At 42.9% G+C, this 22719-nt stretch overlaps 4 protein-coding genes across 6 annotated transcripts; 2 read left to right on the top strand and 2 right to left on the bottom strand.

Annotated features, from left to right (window-relative positions):
- Window positions 1–1152: 1152 nt before the first annotated feature.
- On the top strand, window positions 1153–5673 carry LOC120026964. Of its 2 annotated transcripts, XM_038971764.1 has the most exons (7): window positions 1155–1301; window positions 2504–2547; window positions 2932–3282; window positions 3471–3737; window positions 3857–3916; window positions 4041–4137; window positions 5267–5673. In XM_038971764.1, exons 1-6 carry the CDS (start codon window positions 1273–1275, stop codon window positions 4121–4123), a joined length of 834 nt encoding a protein of 277 aa, XP_038827692.1. In that variant the 5' UTR covers window positions 1155–1272; the 3' UTR covers window positions 4124–4137; window positions 5267–5673. The 2 variants fall into 2 exon arrangements, with proteins under 2 accessions (XP_038827691.1, XP_038827692.1); XM_038971763.1 differs by lacking the exon at window positions 4041–4137 and having other exon boundaries at window positions 1153–1301.
- Window positions 5674–6796: 1123 nt separating this feature from the next.
- Window positions 6797–13463, bottom strand: LOC120026963 (vacuolar protein sorting-associated protein 52 homolog). The gene is made up of 14 exons (XM_038971762.1): window positions 13364–13463; window positions 12840–12927; window positions 12613–12665; window positions 12381–12456; window positions 12190–12257; window positions 11829–12004; window positions 11377–11527; window positions 11147–11247; window positions 10879–11011; window positions 10227–10418; window positions 9722–9877; window positions 9411–9529; window positions 6987–7111; window positions 6797–6895 (listed from the first exon to the last, which is right to left on the bottom strand). The coding sequence occupies exons 1-14, from the start codon at window positions 13451–13453 to the stop codon at window positions 6885–6887; spliced, it is 1539 nt and encodes a 512-aa protein (XP_038827690.1). The 5' UTR covers window positions 13454–13463; the 3' UTR covers window positions 6797–6884.
- A 241-nt stretch (window positions 13464–13704) lies between these two features.
- On the top strand, window positions 13705–16206 carry LOC120027030 (40S ribosomal protein S18). The gene is made up of 6 exons (XM_038971876.1): window positions 13705–13796; window positions 14435–14533; window positions 14643–14729; window positions 15117–15218; window positions 15437–15528; window positions 16082–16206. Exons 1-6 carry the CDS (start codon window positions 13794–13796, stop codon window positions 16155–16157), a joined length of 459 nt encoding a protein of 152 aa, XP_038827804.1. The 5' UTR covers window positions 13705–13793; the 3' UTR covers window positions 16158–16206.
- Window positions 16207–16588: 382 nt separating this feature from the next.
- Window positions 16589–21909, bottom strand: LOC120027029 (E3 ubiquitin-protein ligase RING2-A-like). Of its 2 annotated transcripts, XM_038971873.1 has the most exons (7): window positions 21659–21909; window positions 20995–21094; window positions 20522–20682; window positions 20132–20347; window positions 19606–19929; window positions 17635–17857; window positions 16589–17463 (listed from the first exon to the last, which is right to left on the bottom strand). In XM_038971873.1, the coding sequence occupies exons 2-7, from the start codon at window positions 21070–21072 to the stop codon at window positions 17335–17337; spliced, it is 1131 nt and encodes a 376-aa protein (XP_038827801.1). In that variant the 5' UTR covers window positions 21073–21094; window positions 21659–21909; the 3' UTR covers window positions 16589–17334. The 2 variants fall into 2 exon arrangements, with proteins under 2 accessions (XP_038827801.1, XP_038827803.1); XM_038971875.1 differs by lacking the exon at window positions 20995–21094.
- Window positions 21910–22719: the final 810 nt, after the last annotated feature.

The following is a 22719-nucleotide window of genomic DNA, read 5'->3' as shown; positions in this document are numbered from 1 at the left end:
AGGTCATTTTGCAGGGCTCTGGCAGTGCTCCTCCTGCTCCTCCTTGCACAAAGGCGGAGGAAGCGGTCCTGCTGCTGGGTTGTTGCCCTCCTACGGCCTCCTCCACGTCTCCTGATGTACTGGCCTGTCTCCTGGTAGCGCCTCCATGCTCTGGACACTACGCTGACAGACACAGCAAACCTTCTTGCCACAGCTCGCATTGATGTGCCATCCTGGATGAGCTGCACTACCTGAGCCACTTGTGTGGGTTGTAGACTCCGTCTCATGCTACCACTAGAGTGAAAGCACCGCCAGCATTCAAAAGTGACCAAAACATCAGTCAGGAAGCATAGGAACTGAGAAGTGGTCTGTGGTCACCACCTGCAGAACCACTCCTTTATTGGGGGTGTCTTGCTAATTGCCTATAATTTCCACCTGTTGTCTATTCCATTTGCACAACAGCATATGAAATGTATTGTCAATCAGTGTTGCTTCCTAAGTGGACAGTTTGATTTCACAGAAGTGTGATTGACTTGGAGTTACATTGTGTTGTTTAAGTGTTCCCTTTATTTTTTTGAGCAGTGTATATTTCCCTGGCATTTTACATCATTTACGCAGAGGCATACAAGACATTTTTGGACTCACCTTGTTGTGCTGTGCTTACTTCCTTCCAAACCACTCATTGTTGAATTTGCGATTTCCAACTTGTTGTAAAATGTTTATGTCCAATTGCCGATGAGCACCGATACGTTTTATCTATAATTTCTCTTCATTATTTCTCTTCATATGACAAGGATTGAAAAGGATTTGCCAGTAGATTGTCGACTTGATTCATGATAATGACTGCTAAGATTTTGAAAGGATGATGTTGACATGATCAGTCCAATCAAAGCTACTGTACGTATAACGTGATTTGACATAATTGTATCTTTTTTTGGGCTAAAAATGTGGGACTCAAAACAGGTGCACCTGTCCTGAATGACGGCGGTACTTATGGACCTGAAAGAGACCACCACATTTGTTGTGCAAAAACTGAGCTGCGATTGAGACAGTGTGGCTTGCTGTGTGTGGCTTGTTTTTTGCTGCGAAGTTCCCCGTTCTTAAAATGAAATTAATCTCTAATTAGTAGGCAGGCCTATTTCTTCCCCAGGTTTCGTTTCTGGTAACTCCGCTGACAGTCCCGAGGCTTATGCTGTATGCTTGCTGCCACTGCTCAATCACACATTTCTAGAGGTCAGCCTACTGGCAGTTTGTTACAAGTTCGAGGAGTCAGCCTACTCGCAGTCTGTTTCAATGAAAATGTATGGCATAGACAAGGACCGGTAAGCGACACATGTATTTATTTTAATTAGCAAATTATCTAAACAATTATTTTTCTTCTAATTGAATCTGCGCAGACAAAATGCTTGTTTCCTATTGTATTCACCGTGCACCACTAGGCAATGCGCTCACATCGGGCAACTAATTTAAACGAGAAGATAGATGTACGCATTTCTTGGTGGATGACATCATGTATGGACAAGATTGTTTACTAAATTAGATGCACCGCGTGCAATTAGGACCGTAATATTCTTAAGTTTCGTTTTCAGAGAAGGGCACAGCCAGCCGCTTTAAAGGAACTCAATAGAATCCTAACTGGTTTGGAGAAACGAAACTGATTTCATGCCGTTGACAAAATCTTAATATTTTAAAGCTATAATATCAATTAGTGTCAGATATGCGGCGAATTTGCCAATCTTGGTGTTCTCTGGCAAATGCCAAACGTCCTGCACGGTGTTGGGCTGTAAGCACAACCCCCACCTGTGGACGTCGGGCCCTCATACCACCCTCATGGAGTCTGTTTCTGACCGTTTGAGCAGACACATGCACATTTGTGGCCTGCTGGAGGTCATTTTGCAGGGCGCTGGCAGTGCACCTCCTTGCACAAAGGCGGAGGTAGCGGTCCTGCTGCTGGGTTGTTGCCCTCCTACAGCCTCCTCCACGTCTCCTGATGTACTGGCCTGTCTCCTGGTAGCGCCTCCATGCTCTGGACACTACGCTGACAGACACAGCAAACCTTTTTGCCACAGCTCGCATTGATGTGCCATCCTGGATGAACTGCACTACCTGAGCCACTTGTGTGGGTTGTAGACTCCGTCTCATGCTACCACTAGAGTGAGAGCACCGCCAGCATTCAAAAGTGACCAAAACATCAGCCAGGAAGCATAGGAACTGAGAAGTGGTCTGTGGTCACCACCTGCAGAATCACTCCTTTTTTGGGGGTGTCTTGCATTAGCCTATAATTTCCACCTTTTGTCTATTCCATTTGCACAACAGCATGTGAAATTTATTGTCAATCAGTGTTGCTTCCTAAGTGGACAGTTTGATTTCACAGAAGTGGGATTGACTTGGAGTTACATTGTGTTTAAGTGTTCCCTTTATTTTTTTGAGCAGTGTATATATACACATATATACATATATATATATATATACACATATATATGCTTTCCTCTTATCCTGCTTCTTCTTCCTTTTCTTTTTTTAGACATTTCATACATCTTCATTGTCTGTGGATTGTCGGCTATGTTGGTGAGTATAAATTAACTCTATCCACAATTATAAACTGGATGGTTCAATCCCTGAATACTGATTGGCTGAAAGCCGTGGTACATCAGACAATATACCATGGGTATGACAACATGTCATTTTACTGCTCTAATTACATTGGTAACCAGTTTATAATAGCAATAAGGCACCTCGGGGTTGGTGGTATATTGCCAATATACCATGGCGAAGGGCTGGATCCAGACACTCCGCATTGCGTCATGCATAAGAACAGCCCTTAGCTGTAGTATATTGGCCATATACCACACCCTGTGTTCATGTTCTAATTGCTTAATTAGAACATGAACATTGGGAAATCATGGATTTGTAGTTTTTTTGCCAATCATTGGTTCCAACTTTCTCCTACAGCCTCCTCCCCCCTGCATTCCATTCCTGTCTCCATCTCTTGCAATGTGGGAAGCCAAGCCATCCTTCCCTGCAAGTGGAAGTCCCAGCTAGACAACGTCCCAGTTTGCCATGTCCAGTGGCAGACACCTGACGAGACCGTGTTTGAACAGATGGGGGCGCAACAGTGGCAGGCAACCGAGTTTGAGGGGCGGGTGGAGGTACCTGAGGAAAAGCTGTGGGAGGGAGACTGCTCTCTGATCTTGAGTGACGTGCAGTTTGGGGATGTGGGGCTTTACGAGAGCTTCATGGTGGTTGACAGGGCACGTAATAAGAGGCGGGTGTTCATCCAGAGTGTCCAGCTCTCAGTCCATGGTAAGGGTAGAACTATCTTTACTACAAGGTGGGGCTATAAGGCCAGGTGAAAGTGATCAGAAGTTAACTTTATGGCACTGCACTTCATTTAGACCACCTGAAAAGTGCAGAAGTCACAGTTTCAGATTGGTCCAGCGTTCCACTTTCCTCACGATATCTTACCTAATTTCTTCTGTAATTCTCTCCAGACTACACGTCCGAGGAGTCCTTGAGGGTGGGTGAAACCCTGGCCCTGAAGCTCCACACTCCCCAGGCCATGAAAGTGGTCTTCCGGGGGAGGAACAGCACAGAGTTGACGGTCCTGTGGATGAGGGGTGAAGAGGAGGTCAACAGGGGTCGTCTTGAGGCTGAAGGGCTTGTGGTCCTCAAAGGGTTGAAAATAGACGACTGTGGGACCTATACCGTGTTGGATTCCCATGGGCTGCCGGTTAGCACGGTTCAGCTTACAGTGGAAGGTAACATACCTGAGCCATGGTGGCAACATATCGCCCTCTCTGGGTATACTTATGAAGAACTTGGTTAATAATATAAGTAATGTTTGGGATCTCTAACTACTACATTTTTCCCCCATTAGCATGTCAGGTTGATGAAACTCAAAGATTACATCAGACCCAGGTCAAACCAGCACCTGTAGGTAAGACACAGAGGTTAAAATGCAGTTCATTCAAGATACTTATTGTGCAAGGAAAGTATACCAAATTGATGATACTGCAGAGTGATGGACAGGTCTGAACAAGTTATTTCAATCTTCTCTCCAGGTAAATCAACATATAACAGGTCCTCCTCTCTGGTTATGTTATTTGTCCTGCTGTTCAGTCCCCTGATTCAACATCTCCTCTAACACCGATCTGCCATGTAAGCAAGGTTTAAACCTATTTGGCTGGTTTCCCAGACCGTCTGCAATATTTTTTTACACCCAAAGCCAAATCACAAATCAGAGTGCTAGGGTGCTTTCCCCCGTGAAAACAGTGAAATTGTGAAATTCAAGAAAAGAGACATTTTAAAAATGCTAAAAAGATTTTGGTTGTAGTCTGGCCAATGTGTTCCAGGGAATTTAATAAAATTATAAATAATAAAGATTGAGCCAGTTTCCAGGACCAGATTAACCCTATTCCTAATGGACTAAATAGCGAGCTCAATAGAGAATATCCATTGAAACTGCTTTCTAGGCCAGGACTAGACTTAATCTGTGTCAAGAAAATAAAATCCCATTATTCAGTGTGATGCCACTTTCTCTGCTACTGTCAGTAGTGTAGGTCTATAGCTTACTGTCCATGTATTATACAGAGTTTGGGTCATTCCAATTCTGTATGAAATTAGACTGTCCTGTCAATTGTCCGTCTCTATATTTAAAGACTAGTTTTAATTTCTGGAAGTTACGTAGACTTAGTTTTGTTTGTTCATTTTACATCATTAATTGCAGACCTGCCAACCCTGTCCAGCTTTTTAGAGTACCAGACGCGAACGGCAAATTGGAGATTCAAGGGTTTTCTTTCCCCCTGCACGCTCGTGCGCGCACTGTTTGTGTGTGATCGCAATCATATAATTGTACCAAATCAAGTGTTTATTAGGTTGGAATACTTTCTTGACAGCATTCCATTTACACATATGGTAAAAGTCACTAACAAGATCTAATTAGAAAGAACACACAAAGGGCCTTTATTCTTGGAGTTTTTAAATTTTTACATTCCATAAAACAAATAAGGTGTTTGTTTAGGGAGAAAATGTACAAACGTCTTATCCACGATTAAACTCGAATGATAAGAACAAATGTTTGAAGCAGAGCTTCAGTGTCAAACATGTTAAAGTATACAGAAGTTTTGCCTCAAGTGGTGCTCTTGAGCAAAACGGGGTCCCTTAAATTGACATATTTTTCATTTTAAGATGTATCAACTATGAGCCATGGGCTGTTATGAGTTCATTTTTCCTTCTGAAGCTTTTCATTCAACTTTAGATTTTCTACTCCTGTCCTCCTATCCTCCAGGGGGCGCTCATCCAATACTACCATGGCTTCCACAAGGTGCTGTCCCAGCCCAACTTCCGCAGCCTGGCCGTGCGCTCAGAGCTCATCAACCTGCACCACCTCATGGTCACAAGAAACACAAGCCCAAATCTGTCTAGGAAATTATTTTAACCTCCAGAAGATTTGTTCTCATCCACTGTTTCCTATCATAGCTTTTTCGTTTTTATTATAGTTAACTACATACTGTAGATTAATATTCATTGTTTAGATTAAATGCATCTGTTAGAAAAGCAAAGTTGGTGAAGGATCTCATGACATCCTGACTCAGAGCTTCCACAGCCTGTTTCCATGTGCTGGAAAACCCCCTGACTAACTGGGTGATCCGGGCTGAGAGAGAAGAAAGAAAAAGAGGGTTTGAGAAAGGGGAGGGGGAGGGGGAGGAGGGGGGGGGGGGGGGGGGGCAAAGAAGAGAACAATATGAGTTTAGGGATGGGAGGTATGGTGAGAGCGGATGCAAGAAGAGAGGGGAAGAAGGGTGTGAAAATGTGTGGGAGAAATGCAAGACAATCGTTAGGGTGAAAAGTCAAACAAAGATGTCACAGGAGAAGAGAAACAAATGGTCCAAACAGTAGCTGTAAATAAAGAACAAGTCAGGAAAGGAAGAAAGTAGGAGAAAGAAGGTTACAGTGAAAAAGACAAGGGCAAATTCAGAAAACAATTAAAATGATCAAAAGGTCTGAATATTTTTCTCCCTACTCACCTTCACCATTCTTTAGTCTATCCAGCTGGCCTTTCTATCAACGCCTCGCTCGCCTTCACAAACGCTATCATGCCACCAAAGGGGGAGGACAGAATCTCCTGAATAAACTCCTGATGAAAGGAAAAAGAAAGAGGGGAGTGTTTCATTTGAGTAAACTCTGATTATCTGTGAATCTGGCACACATGACAAAACTACATTTCCCAGAATCCCTGTGCATTTTTACCTGGCTCCTGGCCTGGAGGAGCTGCTGGAAGCCCTCAACCGCTTTACTGTCATCGGCTGCCCTCTCCTATGACATCTTCTAATTCTGTATATTCAGAAGACTTAGCCTAGCGGTTAAGAGCGTTGGGCCAGTAACCAAAAGGTACCTGGTTCGAATCCCAGAGCCGACTAAGTGAAACATCTCTTGACATCTCCTTGAGCGAGGCACTTAACCATAATTGCTCCTGTAAGTCGCTTTGGATTAGAGCGTATACTAAATGACTTAAAATGTAAAGAACTGAACAAAGGAGTCATTTCAGGTGGGTAATAAGTTAATCGTTCATGTTTCTGGTTTTACACTTGTTATTCTCACCATGAGTACATTGAGCATCATGTCGTAGTTGTTGATGAGGAAGATGAGCTGGTCCCTGTGTGAAGGGAACTCTGCAGCCATCTTCAGGACAAAGTTCTCCACTTCAACCTGAAAATACCAGTGGTAGCTATAAAAATCACACAAACCACTATGTCAAATGTTCATGCTAATTGTAGGATCCCCACTATTTAACTGTTTTTATTGTTGTTTAGTTGTGTACCTGCAGTTGGCCAAGGAGGGTGTTGGTTCACTCGCTGGTGAATGTCTGGTTAATGCTAACGATGGCAGAAGAGAACTCAGCGTATCTACGTGTGATCTGAAACATGAACACAACTGGTGTCAACAACTGTCTGGTATTATTAGACACTGATACGTGAAATACGTCAAAAACGTGTGTGTGTTCATACATAGTGTGGTCTGGTGTCCAACACGCCCAGTTTCTGGGGCGTCCGTGTTGCAGATGCTCTGAATGTTCATCTCCAGGATGAGCTCAAACCTGGGCCACAGCAGCTCCAGCACCGCCTCCCAGTACCTGGCACCCCATGGAGAAACAAATACATAATAGACCTATGAAAATGTGCATCAAGGGTCGATTCTGAGTTAAGATGTGTTTTATTTTAACCTCTCTAGGGTATGCGGGACACTACCTTCCCACCTGGCCAACATCCGGTGAAATTGCAGAGCGCCAAATTCAAAAACAGAAGTACTTATAATACAAATTCATAAAACATACAAGTGTTATACATCGGCTTAAAGATAACCTTCTTGTTAATCCAACCGTTGTGTCAGATTTCAAAAAGGATTCACGGCGAAAGCATACCATGCGATTATCTGAGGACAGCGCCCAGCACACAAAACATTACAAACAGTTACCAGCCAAGTAGAGGAGTAACAAAAGTCAGAAATAGCGACAAAATTAATCACTTACCTTTGATGATCTTCATATGGGTGCACTCACAAGACTCCCAGTTACACAATAAATGTTTGTTTTGTTCAATAAAGTCCCTCTTTATATCCAAAACCCTCAGTTTTGTTGGTGCGTTTTGTTCAGTAATCCATTGGCTCAAAGGCAGTTACAACAGGCAGATGAAAAATCCAAAAAGTATCATTAAAGTTCGTAGAAACATGTCAAACGATGTTTATAATCAATCCTCAGGTTGTTTTTAGTCACAATAATCAATAATATTTCAACCGGACAATAGCTTCGTCAATATAAAAGAGAAACAAGAAAGATGTGCTCTCGGTCGCGCGCAGAAACAGCTCTGGGACTTACCAGGGTCCACTCACTCAGAGTGGTCTTAATCCCTCATTTTCAGAATACAAGCCTGAAACAATTTCTAAAGACTGTTGACATCTAGTGGAAGCCATAGGAAGTGCAATCTGAGTCCTAAGTCATTGGATACTGTCTAGGCAGTCAATGGAAAACTACAAACATAAAAAAATCCCACTTCCTGGATGGATTTTTCTCAGGTTTTCGCCTGCCATATAAGTTCTGTTATACTCACAGACATTATTTTAACAGTTTTGGAAACTTTAGAGTGTTTTCTATCCACATCTACCAATTATATGCATATCCTAGCTTCTGGTCCTGAGTAACAGGCAGTTTACTTTGGGCACGCTTTTCATCCGGAGGTGAAAATAGTGCCCCCTACCCTAGTGAGGTTGTTTTCTTTTAACAAATCTGTACCAAATCCATTGACATGAATATTTGATTTTCATTAAACAAATTACATTAGTATGTCTTATGTCAGGCATCAAACATTCTATTTCACAGAACATACAGTAAAAAGACTACTGTATCATAGGTTTTAACAATCAACGGACTCCCCTTACATATAGAATATACACTCAGACAGTTTATTAGGTACATCCATCTAGTACCGGGTTGGACCCCCCCATTTGCCTCCAGAACAGCCTGGATTCTACAAGGAGTTGGAAACATTCGTTGCTCAATTGGCAACAAGGGACTTAATGTGTGCCAGGAAAACATTCCCCACACCAGTACACCACCAGCCTGTATCAGGCAGGATGGGTCCATAGACCCACGCTGCTTAGCGACTCTCGTGACTCTGCCATCAGCATGACGCAACAGGAACTGGGATTCGTTGGACCAGGCAATGTTTTTCTACTCCTCAAATTGTTTAGTGTTGTTGATTGTGTGCCCACTAGAGCCGCTTCTTCTTGTTGTTTTGTAGCTGATAGGAGTGGAACCCGGTGTTGTCGTCCGCTGCAATAGCTTATCCGTGACAAGGACCGACGAGTTGTGCGTTCTGAGATGCCGTTCTGCACACCAACGTTGTACTGTGCCGTTATTTGTCTGTTTGTGGCCCGCCTGTTAGCTTGCACGATTCTTGCCATTCTCCTTCGACCTTTCATCAACGACATGTTTTCACCCACAGGACTGTCGCTGACTGGATGTTTTTTGTTTGTCGCACCATTCTCGGTAAACCCTAGACAGACACTGTTGTGCGTGAGAAGCCCAGGAGGGCGGACGTTTCTGAGATACTGGATCCGGTGCGCCTGACACCGACAATCATACCCCGCTCAAAGTTGCTTAGGTCACTCATTTTGCCCATTCTAACACTCAATCAAACAGTAACTGAATGCCTCGATGCCTGTCTGCCTGCATTATATAGCAAGCCACGGCCACGTGACTGACTCACTGTCTGTAGGAGCGATCCATTTTCGTGCATTGGGTGGTGTACTTAATAAACTTGCCGGTGAGTGTATAGCATACTGCAGGAAATAGGATATGTCATATATAGCATTATGCTCAAGAGTTAAAAATGTATGGAGTGTCATGGAGTATTTGCACAGAGATTGTTACTGACTTGTCCAGGGCTGGGATGGCCCCCTTGGTTGTGATGGCTCTGAAACGCAGGATGATGTGGATACACAGAAACACAGCGATGCTATCGTAGCAATCCGATACATAGGTGGACATGCTCTTCTGCAGGGGAAGGGAGGGAGAGGGGGATGGAAGGAAAGGAGGGAGAGAGAGGTGGGTATAGGCATGATAGAGAAAGAGTCATATCATAATTAGAGACCATCATTTTCCAAAATAAAGGACTCCACTGTTACCTGCTGGGTTATGCCTTTACCAATTTTTTTTTACAGCAATGTATGAGAAGTATTATCGTACCAGGAACAAGCTGAGTGTCTTTCCCATGACGCTGTTGAAGAGGTCCAGCACAGAGTTTCCAGCCACCATGAAGAAGTCAAACAGGAAGAGGAACTCTCGACAGCCGTTGTCCAAGAGGGCGTAGTGCTGACTGCGGAACAGCGTCTCATAGGGATACTGAGAGAGGAGGAAGAAGGTTGGTTGGGTGATTTGATAATCTACATGAATGTTAATATTATAACTCTGTACATTCCTCTGAGATGAGTGTGGTGACAAGAAGGCACTGAGAGAAGCACAGGTGTATTGGAGCAGTACAGCTTAACGATATCTACACGTTTACGGTTGGCTTGGTGTCTTGCCTCACAACCGTACACTCTGCATGCTCAAATAGATTTCAAAGTAGTACCTAACGTCTTATAATAAGGTAGGTTAATTTAATTCAAAATGTCTGTTACACTTGTGCGGTAGTATATGGTATAGCTTGGGTGGTCTGATTTGGGTTGTACAACACTGCCAGTGGCCTCACCCTGCAGTCCCCTCTCTGGGCAGTGTGGGGGATGAGGATGGGCCCCTCCAGCTCGGCAGGGCTCAGCACGGCCCCCCGCTGGCCCAGGGTGAAGATGGTGTTCCTGCTCTTCAGGGAGGGCTTGGAGAATAAACCTTTCTTGGCCGTGTCTTCCACTCCCATCAGGTCATCTTTGTCTGCCACCTCCTCATACTTGTCAACAGAAAGAGACAGAGAAAGATATTACGAGAACAGTATTAAATATTATCTGCTAATTCACTGATTTGATAATCAAACACTGTTGAAATTGTTGTACCATCAAACACAACATAGCCCCTAATGTACGTTATAGTGACACTTTGAAACAGGATTCTTTTCCAGAACATTTTAAAGTAACAACCTGAATTAAGTTATATTGAGCCTATAAACCAAGATAAGTTTTTTTTTACTTCAAAATGTAGCCTCCTTCACTCCTTCAGACTTTGACATTGCTCATTCTGATGTGTCTTAATATCTTTATTTTATTTTGGGGGATGTGTGTGTATTATTAGGTATTGCTGCACTGTTGGAGTTAGAAACATAAGCATTTCGCTGCACCTGCAATAGCATCTGCAAAATAGGTAGGCGCGACCAATAACATTTGATTTGATTTAGCACCTTGTCATTCACTCACCTGTACTTTGAGCAGCCTGCCGCTGTAGGACTTGAAGTAGCTGTAGTAGATCTTACTCATGGTGTCCACGTACACATCCCTGATCTCCTTAGCTACTGTCCTTTCGTTTGCCAAGAGGAACTGATAGAAAAACCTAAAGTACGAAGAAAAAAGTAAGATTTTTGTAGATACATGATTGTGGTGGTGCTTTTTAGTCTGTTTTACAGTATCCAAACACGTGGAAGGTTTTGAAGCAAGGAATCAGTCCGTTATATGCCTATATCATTACCTGTACTTAAGGAGAGTGTTCTGAGGGATTTGATAGTTGGTCATGGGCTTTCTGAAGGAATAAATCTTCTGCAGGATAAATTCTCTGATCTTTGTGACAGCCTGTGGAACAAAATAAAAGACAGTTTTATACACAATATCTTTGCTACATTACCTTCCACACCATTATTCCTCACTTATATCTCCTTCTCCTATCCCATTCTCTCTCTCTCTTCCTCCGTGTATCTTCACCTTGATTTTGAGGCGGTCCACGATGTCCTGGATGTCAGAGCAGGCCAAAGTCTCCCTGAAGCTGAGCTCTTTGGCAAAATTGATCTTGTTGTTGAGTTCATGGAGCTGCTCAAGGAACTCCTGCTCCGTAACCGGGCTATCCACGATTACCCTGGAGGCGGACAAAATGTCGGGAACAATTATTAGAATACATGCTTGCCCATAGCACCACTTACAACATAATAGGTCGCCAGGTCGCAATTGTAAATGAGAACTTGTTCTCAACTTGCCTACCTGGTTAAATAAAGGTGGGGGGAAAAATAAATAAAAATAGAGACTGTCAAGTAAATTTCTCATAACAGACATCAATATGACATGTGCTCCCTAACCTCTTTCTATCCATATCTATCAAATATATACAGGTACATGTATTGTTACAAATCTGCATACAACACAAACACACACGCCCTTACTGGATCATAGCTCCGGGCACCACCAGCTCATCCACCAGTTGGCTGAGGTGGCTGCGTACGGCCTGCCTGTTCTTCAGCCGCACGTTCATGCTGACCGACTGCTGCTGCAGAGTCTGGATCTCACTGCTGATGGACGAGAGGTCACTCTGGAAGCCGCTCAGCATGCACTCCATTCGCTGAAGAAAGAGAGAGGGGATGATAGAGAGGGGGGGAGAGATTTATCATTGGCTTCATTATATATTTTTACATATAAAATTGTAAAAGCATTCTTTCAGACTCTGCACATGCAAAAATGAGGATCCATTTAGAATGGACTTATGAAGCCACTTGATACTTTTGATTGAGGGCATCATCCACTCACCTCCAGTATGGAGTCACAGGCTGTGATCTGGTTGTGCAGAGAGGCAATGTTCTGGCTCTCCTTGATATCTGACACAAGCTTGGTCAAGGATTACCTATCAGGTTGAACTACTGAATCTATCAGGAATTACCATAAATAATGCACTAATTCGTTCACACAATCATTCGAAACATTAATACATGAATGGATACAGTCTTTGATGGAAGCTTGTTCAATTCGTTGGAGTTCACCCTCCACCTGTTTAGAGTAATGCCTGAGGTCAACTCCCTGAAAGAAACAGAGATTCAGAAGAAAGGAAGCCATCAGTTGCAGGAATGTAGCCTTATATACAACATATAAAATGAAAACTAACAGGAAATAAAATTTAACCTAAATGTGTTGATGTTCAGGGACATGCATAGTGCAGCCATGGTACCATCTTACCGTTTTCAGTGCCTCCTTCACCAAGTCATCTTCCAGATTAGCTTGTATGTGAACTGGGGGGGGGGGGGGGGGGGGGGGGTAGCTAGTTTAATCTCCATAAAGGTTGGATCTTACATTTATCCAAAACACTGAACTAATTATCTAAATTACTATTTGGTTATGAACCAATTTGACCTTATGATAGGACCAATACTTCATTCAAAAGACTACAATGCTGAAGGACTTACTATCCACTTCATCCAAGATGAACTCGTCAGTGGTCAAGTCCAAGTCACCCAGGTTGAGAGGGGCCATGGCATCTGTGTCAGGCTGCATCTGTTGCAGAATGACAGTAAGTCAACATGGCTTTGGTGTACTATGTACAGGAAGACATAACAATTCAATGAGTTAGCTAACTGACTCCATTCATGGGAGTAAAGACTTAAATAGGCCTTTTCCATTGCAGGTTTTAGACAGGTGCTTTTTATGTTCCCACCTCTGAAAAAGTATCGGGCTCTGGCCTACTCTGACTTGGGGCCAGAGGGGACTTCTGAGGTATGAGTCACCTTGGCAGGTAGCATGCTAGTTCTGGTGCAGGAACGACGCAATCGACAAGAGCTTTTAACTTGCTAACAAGCAATCAGTGACTCTGGCTAGCTAGCCTTGCATCTGATGCAAACACAACAATAAGGCAAAACGACAACAACAGAAGTCGGAACATTCAAGTTATCATAAATATATCTGGTATGCCAGAAACATTATCGAACATCACCTCATCTTGTAAATATGACATGCCATTCGCCGTCGAGTTGCCAGCTATGTTTACATCGAACACAGCTACAGTCACTGCTCCCTCCACCATAGCCTAAAAAAAAACTAGACACAAACGTAGTGTGCTATTTCCTAATGTCCCCGGGATACCTGAGTAAAAACGATTAGAAAATATAATTTTGAAATCTGTTTAAAATATGTATACATATGTATATGTCGAATACAATTACTATACAAATATACACTGTTTTAAATGTAATTTATATTGTATTCATTTCTATATTGTTTAAAAAGCTATTTAATATCGGTTCATGTTCCTAGACGGACAAGTTATGCCGTTGTAATCACTTCCTCAGGGAACTCGCGAAACGAAGGCAAAAGCCATCGCGAGAGTCTCGGAATTTCCTCTTTGAACGGAACCTGCTTCCAAGATGGTAAGTGCCGAGTTGGGTTACCAAAATTATTGTCAATATCTGCATTCATCGTCGCTTTTATGGACATTCTGTAAATTGGACGACTATGATACTATTGTTAACATTGTGTTTGAGAACTATTATCCTTTATTTATCATATTGAAGTTGCATAGATTGACGCAAATGTACAGTTAACTCCCTATGCTGAAATACCTATTTCGCGCCGACACTACGCTGCAGGAAAGTACAGCTTTTGTCGATATAGGCTTTGGTGTTTTCATAATAGGTTGTTGTAAACCTCAGTTTCACACTTTGTTGGGCTGGTGGTTGTTATTATAAGCTAAACAGTTTTTAGCCGTCCATGGTAAGCTGGTCTCATTGCTGCTAACGTTGTCTAATGCTACCGAGTTAACGTCAGTCCTCGTCACTACGGTAGCAAGCTGGCCAGGTGGCGGCTGACATTTGAACTCAAGATTTTGAAACTAGGTGTTAATTCACGGCATTAGTTGTGGATATACAAATTATTAATACAGTCACACTGTTTGCTGGCTGGCAAGAAAGGTCACTGCCAGGCCTCAGGAAGCAACGATGTAGCTAGCTTGCTAACGTTAGCTAGCTAAGTGAATCGCTATTGACCCTGTTCTGTCTTTTCTCTGCAGTCTCTGGTCATTCCTGAGAAGTTCCAGCACATCCTTCGTGTTCTCAACACGAACATTGATGGTAGGAGGAAGATTGCCTTCGCCATTACAGCCATCAAGGTAGCTATGCTTGTTAAGAATGACTTTCTCAGGACTATGTAGAGATGACTACACAGTTGGCTGTGGGACTAAGACCTAAAGTAATGGTTCATGTATATTTCTTTCACAGGGTGTTGGCAGGCGATATGCCCATGTTGTCCTGAGGAAGGCTGATATCGACCTCAGCAAGAGGGCTGGAGAACTTACTGATGATGAGGTGAGAGGACTGTATGGGGCAGTTGTGGACATATCATTTACCTAAACATGAAAGCTGGATGCATCATAAGCTGTGTTTAGACCGGAAGCCTAACCTTGATATTTTTTTCAGTGGTCTTTTGACCAATCACATCAGATATTTTTCAGAGCTGACCTGATTGGTCAAAAGACCGGTTAGCAAACAAAGGTCAGAATTTAAATGCCTGTACAAACTCAGCCAGAGGGGCTGAGGCCGGGATTCAAATAAATCACAGCATGGTGGATTTAAATCCTGGCCTTACACTCCTTTCATGGATCTCCTTGCATCACTCAATGAGTTATTGTGGTGTGGCCCAGTCATCTGTGAACTCGGCCTGCATTACATCTGCGTGGATGTATTTGTCCCCAGGTTGAGAGGGTGGTGACAATTATGCAGAATCCTCGCCAATACAAAATCCCTGACTGGTTCCTCAACAGACAGAAGGACGTAAAGGATGGCAAGTACAGCCAGGTACGTGACTGCAGCAGACTTGAGACGTCTGACTTCTTTCTAAAATTGTAACTAAACTACTTGAGTTTGTTGCCATTGCATTGATATTGGCTAGTTTAAGTAAACCTTTGTCTTCGTGGCGCAGTTTATACATTTATGCAAAAATATTTCTGAAAGCTAAATGTACAAATGTCTCCCAATAATCCAACCTTACAATGGTCTTTGTTTGTATGTTATAGGTCCTTGCTAACGGTCTGGACAACAAGCTGAGAGAGGATCTTGAGAGGCTGAAGAAGATAAGGGCTCACCGTGGACTCAGGCACTTCTGGGGGTAAGCGCTTTTCTGATGTCCAGCTATATTGCATGGCTGTTTTCTGTATTTGAATGACTAAATATTTTAAGGGCAAATCCCAATGCTCTGCCAAGGACTGGTTTCCAGATGCATTCTGGGTTTTTTGAAGGCACATGGAAAATGAAAACGAGTTTGTTGGATTAGTTCAAACCCTTTATTTGGACCGTAGTTTCCTAATATTTTGTGCATACTGGACTAAAGCACTTTCACTAGAGAAAATGCTTTGAATATGTTCTATGTAAAAGCTGAACCTAAACTATGCTTAGCTTGATCTCTGTACTGCTGAGGTGTATCAAGGAGATATTTAGCCAACTTATTTTGTAGTCAATTGCTGTAACTCTGTAGCACAAGTTCCTTAAGTGATTATTGTAAGCATACCAATTATGGTATAATGGTCAGCACATTTGTCAACTTCTGCTGTCAGTGTTAAAATAATTTTGTCCTATGAAGACTACTAAATTCCATTAGGATGGGATTTCTTACACGTTGACTTTCTGGATACATTTTAATGACTGTTTGCTGTCCCTTTCAGTCTGCGTGTGCGTGGCCAGCACACGAAGACCACCGGTCGTCGTGGTCGCACTGTTGGTGTGTCCAAGAAGAAGTAAAGTCTACCTGCTCCCCACGTGTCAATAAATGCACAGTTCATATATTTGATTGTTTGCTCATCTCTTCATACTGAGTAGTTTTGGTGCGGTTGTTGCATAGTCTACTCCGATCAGCAGCACTTTAGGCTTTCTTTGCTCCCATGTAGGTAGGTAGTTGTCACTTATTGGCCAGAGATTTCAATCACCTGGGCAGCATTCTTTAGGAAAAGGTTGTGGTAATGTCATGAATGGAATTTGTGACTCCTTATTTTACCATGTCAGAGGCATGTCAATTTATCTAAATGTCCCACAATGTTATGCCCAAGTCTGAATGGATCTCTAAGAGGGGACTGAACGAGCACTGTAAACAGACCAATTCCTGGATTTGAAAAGGTGTATACTCTTCATATACATTGTGGTATGATGAGTCCTAGGAGGAGCTCAAGTTGTTGCAACCTGTTTCATTTTAATAGTTTGTAGAATAACATGCAACCAAGTTTCATTAACTCAATCCTGTGACACAGCACTAATTTGATACCAATGCAATCATTGTGCTGACTTGATCTTAAGGCTGAAACATCAAGAGGGATTGCAATATATAAGCTGAGTAATAGTTCCAAGTGGGATACTGCTTTAATTGTACAAAGATAACACTGAGGTAAGAGAACCCATGCCAGAAGAACAAAGTGCATCAAGTATTGATAAAGTGAAAGTTATGGAACTAGCCCTAAGTTTAGGATACATTCCACTGACAGTTACTACCGGTACTTGATGTTCTCCATAAGCAGCATAGTGATTCAGTCATGTCTTGTTGCAGTATTCTTGCATAATATTCAATCCTTCATGACCTCTGGCCATCCCAAGTCTCAAAGGTTAATCTTCCAATAAAATCCTCACACGGATCTGAAATGTATCAACTGTCTTGGTGCAATGCCAAGCATCAATACTTAAAAGGTTGGACTACGTATGTTGTCTGGTGTGTGCCAGTCCAGACAGCAATAAGTCAACCCTTGTATCAACAATGGATCATCTGCTTTGTAGGAATTCTAAACTTTACACTCATTTGATTTGAAGCTACTGAAAACATAATGTTGAGACTGGCAATCTATGGAATGTTCTCAATGACTACCTTCGAAGCAGCTAGAAGCAACACACAACTCTTGGTCTCTCTGACACACATGGTCAGAGGGAGTGCTCCTCACCCCTCTTTGGGCTGTGATGGTTGAGGCTGTTGGTGCTTGGTGGGGGCATAGTAGAGCTCCAGAGGCTTTCTGACCTTCCAGTACTTCTCATTTACCAGCTCCAGAGTCAAGGAGCCGTTGAGAGTCTGAGGTATAGAGAACAAAAGAAACGTGAGTCAGAGGTACAAGTCAAAGCAATGGATGAGGATGAAAGTAGAGCAGGAGATAAATAGGACAGCTGAGGGGTCCATTTAAATTAATTCACTGATAGCTCCCACCACCCTGAAAAAAGATGACTGATAAGCTTGTGTACTCACAGAGAACTGGCCCCCTGATGTGGGAATGTAGATGGTGTATTGTTTCTCACTGATATTCTTCAGGCTGGCCCCTTCTGCTGCTGCTTCCTCTCCTTTAGCACCCCCCTCTTTCTCTGTCCCTGTATCTGATTGGCTGTCTTTTTGTCTGTCCTCCAGAGCGATACGCAGAGCCAGGTACTTAGAAAGGTGGTCCACTGTTGCATTGGCTGTGGTCTTCACATATCTGAGAGGAATGTGTGTCAATAAAAACCAAGCAAAAAGACATTCCGAATGGAAATTTCCATCATTTGAGATAAGATAACTAGAGATGGGCCGATTTCAAGTTTTCATAATTGGAAATCGGTATTTTTGGACACCGATTAAAAAAAAAAAAAAAAAAAATCTTTATTTAACTAGGCAAGTCAGTTAAGAACACATTTTCAATGACGGCCTAGGAACGAACAGTGAGTTAACTGCCTCGTTCAGGGGCAGAAGGACAGATTTTTACCTTGTCAGCTCGGGGGATTCAACTAAGGTTGCAAGATTAACTAGTCCAACGCTAAAACCACCTGATTACATTGCACTCCACGAGGAGCCTGCCTGTTACGTGAATGTAGTAGAAGCCAAGGTAAGTTGCTAGCTAGCATTAAACTTAAATTATAAAAAACAATCAATCATAATCACTAGTTAACTACACATGGTTGATGATATTACTAGTTTATCTAGGGTATCCTGCATTGCATATAATCGGTGCGTATCGTTGCTCCAATGTGTACCTAACCATAAACGCATTTCTTAAAATCAATACACAGAAGTATATATTTTAAACCTGGATATTTAGCTAAAAGAAATCCAGGTTAGCGGGCAATATTAACCAGGTGAAATTGTGTCACTTCTCTTGCGTTCATTGCACGCAGAGTCAGTGTATATGCAACAGTTTGGGCTGCCTAATTTGCCAGAATTTTACATAATTATGACAACATTGAAGGTTGTGCAATGTAGCAGGAATATTTAGACTTATGGATGACACCCGTTAGATAAAATACAGAACGGTTCCGTATTTCACTGAAAGAATAAACGTCTTGTTTCCGGATTCGACCATATTAATGACCTATGGCTCGTATTTCTGTGTGTTATTATGTTATAACTAAGTCTATGATTTGATAGAGCAGTCTGAGCGGTGGTAGGCAGCAGCAGGCTCGTAATCATTCATTCAAACAGCACTTTCCTGCGTTTTGCCAGAAGCTCTTCGCTGTGCTTCAAGCCTATCAACTCCCGAGATTAGGCTGGTGTAACCGATGTGAAATGGCTAGCTAGTTAGCGGGGTGCGCGCTAATAGCGTTTCAAACGTCACTCGCTCTGAGACTTGGAGTAGTTATTCCCCTTGCTCTGCATGGGTAACGCTGCTTCGAGGGTGGCTGTTGTCGTTGTGTTCCTGGTTCGAGCCCAGGTAGGAGCGAGGAGAGGGATGGAAGCTATACTGTTACACTAGTATACTGTTACAATAGTCAAAGGTTAATGAAATACAAATGGTATAGAGAAATAGTCCTATAATTCCTATAATAACTACAACCTAAAACGTCTTACCTGGGAATATTGAAGACTCATGTTAAAAGGAACCACCAGCTTTGATATGTTCTCATGTTCTGAGCAAGGAACTTAAACGTTAGCTTTCTTACATGGCACATATTGCACTTTTACTTTCTTCTCCAACACTTTGTTTTTGCATTATTTAAACCAAATTGAACATGTTTCATGATTTATTTGAGGCTAAATTGATTTTATTTATGTATTATATTAAGTTAAAATAAGTGTTCATTCAGTATTGTTGTAATTGTCATTATTACAAATAAATAAAAATTGGCCGATTAAGCGGTATCGGCTTTTTTTGGTCCTCCAATAATCGGTATCGGCGTTGAAAAATCATAATCGGTCGACCTCTAAACAGAACACCTCATAGCTACATACAACACCCCCCTACAGAACCCTCACCTGGTCTGGCTGTAGTCCTGTGTGTTGACCAGCATGGGGTGCGGGCAGAACACCAGCTCTATCTCAGAGCCGGGGCTCTCTTTGTGGCGGCGGACTGGTGGCGTGGGGCTGCCCCCATCCACCTCCGGGACCGACCCGTCCGATTCTCTGGGCCGCTTGGGGTTCCGGGTGTGCCCGGCCTCAGAGGGGGTGTGGCTCGGGGGGAGGGGCGCATGGGAGGGAGCGGAGTCGTGGGAGAGGTGTGACCGTGTGTCCCCATTGTCCTCGCCACCGCTGAAGGTTGTGTTGTCACTCTCCTGCGCCGGTTTGCGCACTCGCTGGGCTCTAGGGGGTCAAGGGTGACCAGAGTGCGAGAGGCCATTTTACACTTCCAATACTCAATAAAGGAGGGACTTTCCCTGACTTGTGCAGTGTTGTTCGTTTGTCCACATACTAGGTCTGACAACTCTCCTGATTCCAAGAATCTTTCAACTGGGATTTCTGAGAAACCTATAAACCCTACTCCCCATCCCCTTTCATCTCCTACCTGTGAAGTGCCTGCATGCGCAGCCCCTCCTCAATGCTGGAGCTGAGCGCCTGCTTGTTGTGCAGTCGGTTGAGTCTCTCCAGCACCCGGTCCTGGTGGGCCTCGTACTCGTCCCGGCTGGGGTAGATCTTTGAGATGAGGGCGTCGAAGTTGGAGTCACGGCGCAACGAGCGTCTCGACACCAGCTTCTTTCGGCACGTGGGGCATTCCTTGTTCCTGAGGAGGAGAGGAATGAGGGTGAGTTAAAGATAAGCTTTCATATAGTCTGATAAGCTTTCATTTTATAACGTTTAATATGGAGGTTCTCGTCAGATTTAAACTGGCGCACACTCCAGAGTAGAGAATGAAGGGTCATCCTCAAATCGTCATAGCTATGTGTGTGTCCCTCACCCTGATCGGAGTGCAGTGACGATGCAGTCGGAGCAGAAGCGGTGCAGGCACTCCTTAGTGGTCATGGTGTTCTTCAGCATGTCCAGACAGATGGGGCACATCAGCTCACTGTGGAGGCTCCTGGGGGACACTGCTATCTCTGTGCTGTCCATGATCGCCTCCTACAGGCAGGGAGGGGAATGTGTCAGGCAATACAGGTAACTCTATGGGCCATCTATGTCCTTCAAGGCTCAGTTTTAAACTGATTGCCCTTGGCCCGGTTTCAAGTGCACAAAAAAAGCATCCTTCCTTTCCATGGAAATTTCACAAGTAGGTGAGATCAATGATTCCACTGTTCCTCACACCAATGTTTGTTAACTGAGAAACTATTAAAAGGACTGAACTGAACTGTTTTTGTGAATACAATGCTGTTATATCACTTCTCACCTGGATGCATTTGTAAGTATTTCTATATGGAACGTGATTATCATTACCTGTGGGCTCCTGTGCAGCTCATACAAGCTCAGCTCCCACGTCTTACTGGGGTTTTGGATGTTGACTGGAGTCACCATTTTGTGTTTTAAAACCCCCTATCTATGGAAACGCATGAAAGATGACGAGAAATGTTACACACATTACATTTAGTTTTAGGTAATTAGGCCTACATAGACTGATGTGAGAGAAGATCTGTGTATAGGTTAGATTGCAGTCGATTGCATTACAACTGAGCAACCCAGTTTGACAGCTGTTAAGACAAGTGAAGAATGAGACTGAAGTCTTTGGGCACACAGGTGGTAATAGTAATACTTATGCTGTAAAAACACAACAAGGGAAGATGTTTTGGGATAGCTAGCTAGTTGTTCTAAAAACAGTGAAATGTCAAAGCAACGAAGTTGCAAACCTAGGTACATCTCATTACACTCTCCTTGACATTTCATGCATATTGACGTCTTCCTTTGTTGTATCGTAAGTAGCGAACTACTTTTCTAAACTTATTTTGTCACAATGATGTACATCATTGAGCAAACTGTCAGACTCCGGTAGAATCGTAATGCCACACTATTGTCATGCTATCCCTGTGTAGCTAGCGTACCAAAAAAGGTGACTTGCTGTCTAACTAGTTAGTGGGACTAGCTACCCTAGCTAGTTGCTACTTACCAAGGAATTTGAAGGACAGCTGGCCGGTGTGGCTACGCTAGCAGCACAACTAACGTTAGCTAGCTTGCTATGGACACTTGATTGTAACGAGAGACTTTCAAGCTCGTGCCACTATGACCACCTGTGACAAGGTTATTTTCCGTCACGATGTATTTTTGAGGGGGTGATACTATCGCTATATTCCATCCAGAATGACAATAATTAATCAAAGACGACAGGTTTGGAATCTCTCTGTAGCCATCTTTCTTACTTTTCGCCGGATATGTGGGAAAGCAACTTCGATTTCCCTTGCAAATAGCTCAGTCTGATAGCTACCCCTGGTGGTTATTTGGGATAATGCACGCACAAATACTGTTCTAAAGACTGTTCTCTTGAATGGCACGGTACATTTCTTACCTTTTCCATTCTAAGAAACATTTATACACTTTTAAATAAGTCTGTCTATCAAATGCACTTGGACATCTTGGGGCAGAGAGAGGGAAAAATTGGAGGGGGGGAGAGAGAAAGGAAGGGAAATGTCAAGACAGATAGGGCTGACTGATTAGTTATTTTCTTTTTACTAAATGTTTGTCTTTTTGTATCTTTAAAAATATATTTTTTTTATTTATCTAGGCAAGTCAGTTAAGAACAAATTCTTATTTACAATGACAGCCTACCGGGGAACAGTCAGATCGGGATTCAATCCAGCAACCTTTCGGTTACTGGCCCAACACGCTAACCGCCCCAGGTTGACTGATTGACAGTTATAATCTCATGTAAACTGAATATAACTTGTCACAACTGACTTCTCACAAATTATGTCATTATAACCAGTGTTTATATGTCAGATAATACATAACATTGTTATGGGGCTTTTCTCAGACCCAAAGACTCAAATGCTTTATTCATGTCTATGGTCCTGATACTTCTCTGTGAATAGATTGTCACATGCACCAAATACAGCAGGTGTAGACCTTAGAGTGGAATGGAAATGCTTACTTATGAGCCCTTAACCAACAATGCAGAGTTTTTTTTCAAAGTAAGTAAGAAAAATGTGCTAAATAAACTAAAGGAAACATAGT

Source organism: Salvelinus namaycush, chromosome 32, assembly GCF_016432855.1.
Source record: "Salvelinus namaycush isolate Seneca chromosome 32, SaNama_1.0, whole genome shotgun sequence".
NCBI lineage: Eukaryota > Metazoa > Chordata > Actinopteri > Salmoniformes > Salmonidae > Salvelinus > Salvelinus namaycush.
Note: the sequence above shows the minus strand (reverse complement) of the source record. Positions and strands in the feature narration are given on the sequence as shown.

Coding starts and splice junctions, on each gene's coding strand:
- LOC120026964 (XM_038971763.1), top strand. CDS start 1,273: ATGAAAATGTATGGCATAGACAAGGACCG. Junction 2,548..2,931: donor GTGGATTGTCGGCTATGTTG/GTGAGTATAAAT, acceptor TTTCTCCTACAG/CCTCCTCCCCCCTGCATTCC. Junction 3,917..5,266: donor GGTCAAACCAGCACCTGTAG/GTAAGACACAGA, acceptor CCTATCCTCCAG/GGGGCGCTCATCCAATACTA.
- LOC120026963 (XM_038971762.1), bottom strand. CDS start 13,453: ATGGTGGAGGGAGCAGTGACTGTAGCTGTGTTCGATGTAAACATAGCT. Junction 12,928..13,363: donor TGTCATATTTACAAGATGAG/GTGATGTTCGAT, acceptor ATTCTGCAACAG/ATGCAGCCTGACACAGATGC. Junction 11,528..11,828: donor GTGCCCGGAGCTATGATCCA/GTAAGGGCGTGT, acceptor GTCCGCCTCCAG/GGTAATCGTGGATAGCCCGG.
- LOC120027030 (XM_038971876.1), top strand. Junction 14,534..14,642: donor TCGCCATTACAGCCATCAAG/GTAGCTATGCTT, acceptor TTTCTTTCACAG/GGTGTTGGCAGGCGATATGC. Junction 14,730..15,116: donor GAGAACTTACTGATGATGAG/GTGAGAGGACTG, acceptor ATTTGTCCCCAG/GTTGAGAGGGTGGTGACAAT.
- LOC120027029 (XM_038971873.1), bottom strand. CDS start 21,072: ATGGTGACTCCAGTCAACATCCAAAACCCCAGTAAGACGTGGGAGCTG. Junction 20,683..20,994: donor AGCTGCACAGGAGCCCACAG/GTAATGATAATC, acceptor CCCTGCCTGTAG/GAGGCGATCATGGACAGCAC. Junction 17,858..19,605: donor CAGGACTACAGCCAGACCAG/GTGAGGGTTCTG, acceptor CATTCCTCTCAG/ATATGTGAAGACCACAGCCA.